The sequence below is a fragment of the Aspergillus nomiae genome, assembly GCF_001204775.2.
Source record: "Aspergillus nomiae NRRL 13137 chromosome Unknown contig00649, whole genome shotgun sequence".
Lineage (NCBI taxonomy): Eukaryota > Fungi > Ascomycota > Eurotiomycetes > Eurotiales > Aspergillaceae > Aspergillus > Aspergillus nomiae.
This window is the reverse complement of record NW_015378704.1, coordinates 1-11,263: the sequence shown is the minus strand read 5'-3', so window position 1 is coordinate 11,263 and position 11,263 is coordinate 1. Positions and strand designations below refer to the sequence as shown.

The 11,263-nt window shown below is 49.6% G+C and overlaps 4 protein-coding genes across 4 annotated transcripts; all 4 read right to left on the bottom strand.

Moving 5' to 3' along the window:
- Positions 1–982: 982 nt before the first annotated feature.
- Positions 983–2,311, bottom strand: ANOM_011465 (chitin deacetylase). The gene is made up of 3 exons (XM_015556721.1): positions 1,678–2,311; positions 1,255–1,619; positions 983–1,196 (listed from the first exon to the last, which is right to left on the bottom strand). The coding sequence occupies exons 1-3, from the start codon at positions 1,974–1,976 to the stop codon at positions 1,135–1,137; spliced, it is 726 nt and encodes a 241-aa protein (XP_015401191.1). The 5' UTR covers positions 1,977–2,311; the 3' UTR covers positions 983–1,134.
- Positions 2,312–3,207: 896 nt separating this feature from the next.
- Positions 3,208–4,718, bottom strand: ANOM_011464 (CCDC47 family protein; the record flags this gene model as incomplete). Its single annotated transcript, XM_015556720.1, has 3 exons — positions 3,208–3,637; positions 3,689–4,559; positions 4,652–4,718. The coding sequence occupies 3 exons, from the start codon at positions 4,716–4,718 to the stop codon at positions 3,262–3,264; spliced, it is 1,314 nt and encodes a 437-aa protein (XP_015401192.1). The 3' UTR covers positions 3,208–3,261.
- Positions 4,719–4,999: 281 nt separating this feature from the next.
- ANOM_011463 (MDM34 family protein) lies at positions 5,000–7,220 on the bottom strand (the record flags this gene model as incomplete). The annotated part of the gene is made up of 2 exons (XM_015556719.1): positions 5,000–6,821; positions 6,886–7,220. The coding sequence occupies 2 exons, from the start codon at positions 7,218–7,220 to the stop codon at positions 5,870–5,872; spliced, it is 1,287 nt and encodes a 428-aa protein (XP_015401189.1). The 3' UTR covers positions 5,000–5,869.
- Positions 7,221–8,468: 1,248 nt separating this feature from the next.
- On the bottom strand, positions 8,469–11,236 carry ANOM_011462 (putative ABC transporter; the record flags this gene model as incomplete). Its single annotated transcript, XM_015556718.2, has 2 exons — positions 8,469–9,515; positions 9,583–11,236. Coding segments are annotated over 2 exons (2,691 nt in total), but the record flags the coding sequence as incomplete, so codon positions are not given.
- Between the last annotated feature and the right edge of the window lie 27 nt (positions 11,237–11,263).

Sequence of the window (11,263 nt, the reverse complement as noted above, 5' to 3'; positions counted from 1 at the left end):
TTTTTTTTCTTTTCCTGCTTCTCTGTTTGGTTGGATATGGTTTGGTTTAACCTGATTGATAGTATATGATATAGTATCTCCTCGAAAAAACCCTACAGTAAACATCCAATAAGCAAACACAGGGTAAACAAACACGACTATAAAAAAAACATAGATAAGTACATACGTACCTGAGCTAAACAAACTGTGTACACCGTATACCGTCTCGTCTCGCGGTTGGGCCTTATTATAACAAGCCCCTCTATGGCTACGGAGGTGATGATGATGCTGTGTTACCTTGATATAAAACCTCCGCTTCACTACACTCCACTCCACTCCACTCCCACTGATATTGACTTGGTTGATTGGATGGAAGAGTAGTATGTATATTTTCTTTGTTTAGGTGTGTGTGTTTTCTTGGCTGTTATGAATGAAGGAATGAATGAATGTCTTGGTCTATTAATTAATTAATAATTCTCTTATTCTGGTTTTTCTTCTTTCGAAGGTATGGATATATATTGTGATGGATATTAGACTTACAGTGGGTATTTAGGTACTGAATCCGCACTTCCCCTCTCTCAGGTACCGTGTTTGAATCCTCCGGTCCGGTTTAGAAGGACCAGGATGGAAGAGAATTCCTTTCGTGGAGGATGGTTACAGTGACCAGAGGTGCATGACTGGTGACGTGTCGGTGAAGTCAGGACGGATTGGAATTGGGATGAAATTTATTTGATCTCTTGAAGTAAGTTCGGGCCGGACCGAGATCGGGGAAATGGAAGAGTTGACTGTGGAGTGTTGTCGTATGGTAAATAGTACGAACTGCTATCATCCATGGTTCATCACCTGGTGTAACCGGCAACCAGAGGATACGAACTGTCAGATTGTCGATGAAGTACTTCTTACAAGTGGCCAGGCGTTCTTGGCTGTCTTTAACTTTGTGCCAAGTGATGAAGTCGCAAGCTGCTGATCTCAGATTCCACGTAGCACTCTCTACCATGGACCAGGGGTTCCAATCCAAAACTGTCAATAATATAGATTCGATTGTCAAGGTTAGTCCGAAAGTAATAAGAAACACCGCTATACTGCTATAACGCTATACCAGCAAAAGAAAAGAACGCAGACATCCAAACGTCAAACCCTATCATAGGTCAAGCCCTAGCGACCCCGACGGTACCACTGCGCTTCGGCCTCACCCAGGCATTCACCGACAGTAGTCACTGTGTCTGTTAGCTTTCTGCCATTTTCACAGAGAGGAAAGGAAAAGGGAAGGCATACTCCTGAACCCTCTCGCGCTGATCTCCTCCAGCATGCGCTGAGCGAGATTCACCACGGTCTGCTCATGGATATCGTGGGCCAGCACGATGGTGCCGCCGGCATTCAACTCGTTAACGAACTTCTCATAGCTGATGTCGATCCGTGTGGGATCATCATTCTCGTAGTCCTTAGTATCGATACTAGATTCAACAACCTTGTAGCCCAATTGGCGCATAACCGCAAGGACCTGTTCATTGACCTCGAAATACGGCGGCCGCATGTAGGTGGGAATATCTCCCATAGCCGACTGCAGCACGCCCTCAAGGCTCGTCATCTGTTGCACGATCTGCTCGTAGCTCAGGGATGGGAGGTTGGCATGGTCCAACCTGCCGGGGGTCAGTTCTCTTCCGAACAAGAGCCTGGGCGCGCCAGCGGGGTACGTACGTGTGTGATCCGACCTGGTGGCCTTCGCTCCTCATACGCCTGATGATATCGGGATATTCCTGGCTGCCTTCTCCGACCATGAAAAAGGTGGCCTTGGCGCCGTACTCGTCCAGCAGGTCCAGCAGTTGCGGGGTGTAGCCGGATGGGCCGTCATCGAAGGTTAGGGCAACGGTGTTCGGGGTGGTGCAGCGCCTGATGACCTGGCCGGTAGGGACGGTGGCAACGGCGTTATCCAAAGGTGCGCACAGGGCATGAGGGGTAAGAGTCATAAGAAGAGAAAGAGTGAAGAATTTATACATCTTGTATATATGTGCGGAAGACTGATGGGGTGTAAAAGGAGTGTATAGTGAGAGTAATCACTGCAATGACCGAGAATACTGGTGCAAAATGGACAGCGAAGATAAACGAGAGAGAAAGGATATATACGAAGCGAAGGCAAGTGATTGTTGTGCAAGAAGAGGCAGGAAAGCAGTCAGTCGATGTTGCTTAAATAGTCTAGTTCATCTGGGACCAAGCAAAGACTCATGATATCCGCCCAAAACAACAATGGTGAGTATCCTGGTGGCGCTCTAGACAAGGTTACACATTTTTATGAAAAAGAACCAGCTCGCAGAAGCAAATCTTTGATATATTCCAGTATTTATCTCTCCAGAAGCGAGTCGGCCTGGTATAGAGTGAGCATTGACTTCACATGATACCTGTCGATGCACCAAACAACCAGCTCATTGGCCAGGGCTCGGAAATTGAGCTTTCAGATCGGTCGACAGCTGTAGGCGGTGGTAATCCTCCGGTGCGTATATTTACTCTCCATGCAAGGGGGACTGAGTGGGCTTGCAGCCAGAACGAGTGAGCCGAACCTTGTTGATATAACGCCACTATCCCTGTCGTTAGATGCTCGCTTTGACGCGACGAATAACCCATTGGCTACCAGGGCATACGTATTTATAGAAAACAAAGAAAGAAAGAACGAACGGAGGCGACTCTCGGATCTCGCGATATCCAAGCACAGGTGTGCGAAGCAGCTGGTGTGCTGGCCGTCGGACAGTTGCATGGGACGCATTGCCGAAGTAAAACAGAACGCTATTGAACCCAACGTGGAAGGGGCATATCTCCATGGCAGCCAGCGCCTCGATGGTACCTGAAAGTATCATTCTGAGACACTCGAGCCCGCAGGGGTATGTCGCAAGGAGGGAATACACCACCTGATAGACGAGCAATGGAATCCCCACTTGCGTCTAGAACCAGGCTGTGAGGACAGTCCGATAGCCGAGGTATGGGGTGGCAGCTTACAAGCAATATCCCTTTCGCTCTAGACTCATCCCTGTGCTCTCGTGGGAAGGGTTGGGCATCAATACACGGGGGTGCGGTCGACTTGGAGACGGAGAACTCGGAAAATAGTATCTGTCCAAAGTTGTATCATCACAGTAAAGCTATTAACGTCCAATTTCCTTCATCTCTCAGCACCTCATAAGAATTAAGTACGAATACATGGTACACGAAGTTATGAAACTATAGCAACAGAGATCCAATCGATCACTTTTCTCCAATTGTTCCATCTCCCTTCCCATCTCCCGCCGTGGGAGATTACCCTCTCTTGGTATACTTCTTCATGGAGCGCTTCTGGCCCCGCTCCCGCTCACGCTCAAGGAACTTCCGCTGCTCCTCAGCGTTCATGCCACGCAGGATGCGCTCCCGCTCCTCCTTCTTGATCTTTTCCGCTGCTAGCTTGCGTTCCTCGGCCTTCTCCTCCTCGTCCGCACGACGGAGCTTCTTGATCTCCTCCTCACGCGAGTGGCGGACCTTACGCATCACCTCGGCGCGGAAGTGAGCCACGGCGACGAGTCTGTCGGCGAAACGAAGAAATTGGTTGAATAGCGGAATGGAAGAAGCGTAGCCAGAAGCGGATGAGGGAAGGGTCAAGCAGATATGAACACGTTTGCGAGGGACGGCCTCCTCGATCCTATTGCACGAGGTCAGATAAATCGCAAGGGTGTTTGTTCAAGTAACTCACTTCAAAGGCTTATCGACAGGCTGGTCAGAGACAATAAGATACTTGAAATCATCGCCGGCCTTCTCAACGGCCTGGATCAATTCCGGGGTGAGCAGCGTTTCGGTAATCTCGGCACTTTCCGTCATGACGGTCACCCAAGGTGGGAGCTTCGGGTTCTCCTTGGTGAAAGTCATAGAAGCATCGTAGCGGTCCTGACGGAACTGACGCATGTAGTTCTTGTGCACAATGGCCCAGATAAATCCATCGTAGGTCGAGTTGTTCACCTTGAGAGAAGAGGTATCCTTAGCCGGGACCGGAACAACGTCCTTCTCCTTGCCATCGAAAGTGTACGCAATGGCCTCGTAGGTCTCGGTGGGGCTAGTCCAGCTCTCGAACAAGAAGCCGCAAACAACGTCCATCCAGTAGGTGATCGGGTTGTAGCGCTTAGGCAACTTGATGGCGACGTCAACAAAGGCCACGTTCTGGCGGCCAGTAGCGTAGGAGATGAATTCCTGGGGACCCTTCTCCTTCAGGATCGAATCGGGGGAGGACAGCACCGCGGCAGCCTCATCCTCGGACTTTTGGATGCCATCGAAACCGACGACCGCGAACTCATTCTGGAGCGAGGGCGCATGAGCCTGGGCCCATTCCCGAGCCTTGCGGCGGTTCTTCCGCGTGCCCCAGAGGTGAAAGACTACAATGATCAGGATGAATGGCATCACCATTGCCTCCTGGAGAAAGTCCTTGGGGGACGTCCGCTCCCAGACTCGGTACCATTTCGTATACGGAACGGCGCTGACACCCGGGGTACTCGACGCAGGAACGCCAGAGGACACAGCTGCTATGATCGAGGCAGGAGAAGGCTCTGGTGCTTTCACAAAGTCCGCAAAGTCTGATTGGCAGGACGACAAACGGTCAGTCAACGGTCCAGCCCCAATAGGGGCAATCAATACCCCAACCCAGTTCGATTACATCAAGACTTACCATCCTCAACCTTTGCTGACCCCGACGGCTGGGAGCCGCCAAACATGTTCTTGAACATGCCCGCCATGATGTAGAGAAGGGAGAAGGGGTGAGCACTGGCGGGTTCGGGGCTGTCAAGAAGATGGCGACGTGGCGGAGAAGGAGGCAGAAAGGGAACGGGAAGGTTGTCGGCTCGAATTGACGTTCGTCGCAACAGCGATCGGAGCGAACCTCACTTAGTCTGTGGAGCCGAACTCTGGGCATTTTTGACATTTAAATGACCGCCAACCTGAGAGATAAGGCCAACGCCGCCCCAATCCAGCCTAGTCTACTTTACGGATCAGGTAATGAGCTCAATCTTGGAATCTTCGGGCGCAAATTCGCATTTCAATCAAACTGCCAACTCAAGGGAAAACATTCTGTGCAGACGCAGTATACTCAAAGCAAAGAAAATCAAGATGCAAGAAAAGCCAGATAACTCTTTTGACCCACTTCCCAATCCATACCCAGATCCAGTCCAAACCCACATGTAGAATACAATACAGAAAGAGCGAAGTGGTATACCGCACAGACAAGCAGATAGGTAACTCTCACAAAGATAACAGAAACGCCAGCACTTTTGGTACAAACAAACTATCTAAACTCGCTCCAAAGAGAGGAAACAGGAATAATATATAACACAAACACAAAAAGTACAAGACAGGCTGCCAAATTAAAAGTTATGTCGTATCAGTCATTAATATCGCCAGACTCGCTGGGGAACAAAGGAAAGTGGAATGAATGTGAGGTGCTCTTGAAAGCAATCAAGATGCGTTTCGGCGTACATGGTTCATTGACCATAAGCTGGCGGGGGATATTCTTCATGGTCAGGACGGCCCCAGAAGGCACCCCCACAAGAACTAGTGGGCATCAGCTTCTCGTCCCGCATGCGACGAGCAATTTCCCCTGCTAGTCGCTCAACCAGAGCTTGATCAACAGTACTGGGGCTGGACTTCTCGTTGGTGAATGGGAGGATAGTCGAGGGCAGCTGGCGTGTGGGAACGGTCTCCTGTTTCTCATTGTCTCGTCGGGCGGCAATGTGAGCGCGGATACTGCCTCGGGGAGTTGCATCAACATCTCCAGGTTCAGGGCGGTGTCGTGGAGGCTCTGCGGAGGGCCCTCCAGCTTCGCGGAGCATCTCTGTGGCGATATCGCGACGAGGTAATGGCCGCGAGAGACTGGCGCGACGCCGCTCGGGAATTACAGGAAGACGAAATCGCTTTCCGGGGACAAGGGTGGCGTGATGGGGTCAGGTTGTTCGTTGACCACGGGCAGGGGTGCCGAGCATACGGACGGGTTGCTAGCGGTCTCTGTATATGCACTTTCGTCGCTCACACTCGCCGTATCACTCGTAGTCTTCGGACGTCGTAGATCCACCACGCGCTTCTTGCGCTTCCTTGAATGTGCTTTCGAATGGCGACCAGCTCCCAAATTCAAACCATAGCCACTAAAGGTATGTGTCGAAGCTGAAGATCGACTCTGGGATGACACGATGCTAGCGCTATCCTGGAAGGACGACATGCTGCCAACCTGGGAATGGGTCCTGGAGAGCATGGGGCTTAGCGGAGACGTAGTATTGACATTATCACCCTGTTCAGAAGGCGAAGTCCACGCCCGATAAACTACTTCCTGGATGGAGGGAGTGAAAAGAGATAGCGTTCGCTGAGAATCCGTAAGTGCAGCCAGCCGGAGAAGGTTCTTCTGTGAGAACAGGGAATGCGCTTCGACGGAGGAATCCAGGGAGAGCGATGCGATTTCCGATTCATCCAAGGCGTTGCCCAATGAATCTACTGGGTCCTGAGGAGGGCTTGCCAGCGGGTCTTGACCAGGACCTTCACCCGCCGTCTGGTCGGCCTGAGTGTCTATATCTTCACCCGCCCGGTACTCAGGAACCCACAGTCGCAGGGATAGTCGATGAATGATGGCGGGCAGTTCATCCATGAATAAAATGCGCAGCTGAGCCTCTATTTCTCTCTGTAAAAAGTCGCGGACGAACGGGATCGAATCGAACGTAGATGAAACTTTAAGCGATTCAAGCGGATCATTTCGGAAAACCACGGTGATTCCTTTCTGTTTCGAGAAGACGAGAATCACGAAGCCGGACAATTTGAAATCGGATAGTGTAATTTGGAGGGGAATTGTGAGGGGAGTTCTGCAGTATCAGGCACGACTGGTGAGCGACATCGACCAAGGAGTGCGACAGAAGTATTACTTACGCTGCAGCCAAAGGTAGTGGCGAGGCAAACGAGGGTCGTGTGAGAAGATAGGTATTGAGAGGGTTCGCTTGAACGCGCGTTTTCAAAGTCAGGAAAGCATCGCCAGTGTAAGACATCTTGAAGATGCCTCGAAATCGATCCTCCGCCAAGTCACCAATCTCTAATATCTCCAGATCCGGCGGAATGGAACCCAAGTTAAGCTCGGTTACGATAATATCGTCGACGATGATCGGGGGTTTCGGCGATTTATTCAAAGCGGCAGTTAAGAGATCTTGGGCGCGAGTATAGAAACTCGCGTCCGCCATCAGCGGCGACCAGTTGAAGTTGAACGCCATAACCGATCATTGAGAACGGATGGGTTGACTCAAGAAGACCCACGGCGTCTAAAGGGAAGGAAAAAAATACAAGGGAAATTACAAGGTAGACGATAACATGGGGAAAAAGGGGAGAGAGGGAGAGAAGAGGAGAGAGGCGAGGTCGGAGAGAGTGGTGGAGAGGGGAGCAGGTGTTAGCGATGATAAGCCGGAAGTGAAGGGAAAAAGCGAAGAAAAAAAAGGGCTGGATTGGATGAAAAGCTCAAGAGACTCCCGAGGGTCTCCCACAGGGTATGGACTCGCGTGATCTACGCAGCGCACGAGCACTCTTGGACGGTTTTGATTCTCTGCTATTACGTTTTAGTCTGGAGTAAATTCTATAAAATCATGTCCATTCAATTATTTTTACTTAATGCTACGAGATTAAACACCTCGAAGGTGTTCTAGAAAAGTTCAAGTTCTAGTGTTCTTCAAAGGCGGAACGGAAGAGAGAAAAAAAAAAAAAAAAAAAAAAAAAAAAAGGTCAAGGGGAAATTGTCAAAATTTCCAAAAATACGTCACGGCGCATCTGACCTCATTTTAGGTCTGGAACCAACGATTCAAGTAATATGACAAGTTCACACCCAGAATAATATACTTTCTCGGCTTTCCGATTCCCCCCGACCGTAATTTATGAACCATTGCAACCGTTAGTTATCCATACAATACTTACTCAATACATACTACCAGAGCCATGCCGTATGATCTTCATTAGCTCCAGCTAGTACTAAGTAATGCTCGCATCTCTTTCCCTCCGCCCATCGGCATTTACATCTCTTCTGACTGGACCTTCCCGTCAGCCACTGCATTTCTGTCTACGGACCCGGCATCTAGCGGGCCAGAAACAGCATCATCCATGTCGATCTGTTTAGAGATTGCCTCCTGAATATGACATGACTCAGAACATCTGCAATTTGAATGATCGTCAACTATTCCTCTTTGGCATATGGTATATCATGGTTGACATATTAATCTACCAACTGGAAACTTACCCCGTCGGCACCAATATCTACGGGAGACCAGCCACCACCTCAATGATTGTACCGAATTAAGGCCTAGATTGTTATGGACTTCGAAAAAGAATCGCTTTTATTGGGCTGCATGACATTCCTCCGTATACTCTATCACAATGAAAAACAATATAAGCTAAATAAAGCAAAATTCTAGACACTCAAATACACATGAACACAAGGTATTCGGCAGATGCAAGATCAGTTTGCAACCATCTGACTATGCTTGCCTCTCACCCAGCAGAATGCTACGACGCAACGAATCCCTCTCCCCGCTCTTGTCGATTAAGGTCCAGAACGGGCCCCCTTCATTTCTCAGTAAAGCAGCCGGTGTATCAAACTCGGCTATCCTCCCTTCTCCCAAGACCATGATTCGGTCAAAGTCCACCACAGTGGACAGTCGGTGAGCAATGACCATGAGAGTAGAGTCACGGAATTCTTGACGAATAGTCTGCTGGATCAGCGCATCCGTGCTCATATCAATGGAAGAAGTTGCCTCGTCCATTATGAGGATCTTCGGGCGGGAGAGCAAAGCCTGAGCTAGACACACTAGTTGACGTTGGCCCTGGGACAGATTCTTGCCCCGCTCGGAGATTGGCGAGGAAAGAGATAATGCAGTGTTACTACAATCATCCTCTGTTCCTTCTAGCTCCGAGCTCTGTTCATCGTCCATAGAGGGTCTGAGATGGACTTTCGCTAAAGCGGCGAGGAGCTCAGAGTCTGTATACTGGTTAAACGGGTCGAGGACCGATCGCAGGGTTCCTGAGAAGATAACCGGGTCCTGTGGGATAATTGCTATCTTCGAGCGGAGAGCGCGGAGTCTCAGCTTAGAAATATCCATTCCATCAATGTGTAAAGATCCGGACCGTGCCTCGAGGAAGCGCAGAAGTGCGAGTGTCAGTGATGATTTGCCAGAGCCAGTACGTCCGACGATGCCGATGTGCTCGTTAGGGTTAATTAAGAAGCTCAACCCACGTAAAACAGGTGGCAAGTCTCGTGCGTATCCAACGACAAGATCATTCGCCTCAATCTCGCCTTTTGAAGGCCATCCAGCTGGAGCATCCATGCCACCTTGGTGCTCTGTCTCGATTTGAGTGTATTCTACAATGCGCTCAACAGCATTGAAGTCCAGCTCGAGCTCAGCGTATTCCGACAATACCCAAGCGACGACCTCAGACATCTGTAAAGCGAAACTGAGAGCAAACCCTGCCACGGACGCATCAACGCCTTTAAGGGTTGCGATCAGTGCTGCTGTCATAGTCACATACTAGATGAGGAAATGCATGTTAGTATTCAACTTGTACGGTGCAATCAAAAGTTTGGGGTAAACAAACCAAAGCTCCGATCATGTTCAGACGGAACATCATCCAACAGTTGAAAAGACGCAAATGCCATAGAGCTTGGCAATGCGCGTCCATCGTGTTATACATACGATGCATATATTGACCAACTTTGTCAAAAGCTCTGATCGTGACTAGACCGTCAATGATCGATCCAAACTGCTCGAAGATAGGAGACCTAGCATTGCTCTCTATCCTTTTAGCATCTCTAGCCGCTGTGACATACAGCGAGGCGATATACCAAGACAGAAAGAGCGAAATGAAACCGAAGCCCACCATAAGTGGCGAGATAAAAAGTGCCGCGATAATAACACTAAGAAGCATTAAAACACCATGCAGCATATTGGGCAGATCCAGTGCCAGATCAGAATCTAGTGTGCTGAAGTCAGCGCTGAAGCGGTTGAGGATCTGACCCACGGGTGTTGTATCCAAAAAGCTTAGAGGAGCGTGTAAAACTCTGAGCAAAAATTTCTCGAAGATAGCAAGCGACCCTCGAATTGACGCCATAAAGACAAGTCGGTAGCGAAGAATCTCAGTTAGGATTGACATTAGAAAAAGACCGACGTACACGCCTAGGTACAGCCAGAGACGGGTACCAGCGGACTGTCGACCTGAATGCGCAGAGAGGTCGTTGGACGACTGGATATTCACTTCGATATCTGGCTGTGTGTTTGCAAGATCTCTCGTCCAAACTGACACCCAATATGGGATTGCTAATTCCGCCACAAGAGTAAAGCCGAAGGTCAGTGCAATTGGAATCCAATACAGGTAGCCACCGCAAGCCTGCATATATATGCTATAAATTGACAGTTTCACGGCACCTGTCGCCCGTGTCTCGGCTTCGTAAAAAGCCCTACCTTTGATATCCCTCTCAGATGGATTCTGCTGTGGCACAGCCAGGCTATTGGATACAGGGACTATATGACCCTGCTGCGCAACAGAGTCAGCAGTATTGACACGTTGGATAGAGTCAGCGTTACTGGAACATAAGTCTGGGCAGTAATTCTCAGGCTTGCCAGCAAAAGAGACACGCCCATTCTCGAGCACTATGTAATACTTCATCTTACTCCAACACAGGCCGGTATGGTGCGTAGCCACGATTCTCGTTCTCCCTTTTGTTAAGCTTCCTGTTAAAGCTTTCTCGAAGAGATGGTGGCCGACGCGAGCATCCACCGCGCTGAAAATATCGTCGAGGACAAGGACTCCAGCATGGCTGTAAAGAGCTCTGGCTAGAGCAACACGCCATTTTTGGCCGCCGCTTAGATTGACGCCGTTAGCACCAAGATCGGTTTGGTCACCATCTTGCATAGAATCCAAGTCATCTTTAAGACAGCATGCGTGCAGAACATCGCGGTATCGTTCCGAATTCAGCGGGAGGCCGAAAAGAATGTTTTCTCGAACGGTTCCATTCTCGATCCAAGGATTCTGCGGAACAAACGCAATTGATTTATCAATTGTCCACTCATTGCTCGGTCCATCATAGGCAAGTGGTGAGTGTCTCTGTGGAAAGACGATCTGTCCATCAAGCAGATCTGCCTCGCCGATCGTGGCTAATAGCAGTAAGCTCTTTCCTGCACCTGCTGGACCAGAAATCACAGAGAGCTCTCCAAGAGGGAATTGTAAACTGATATCGCGCAACTTGAAATCACTAGTTTCCTCTTCCACGGTGTTGGAA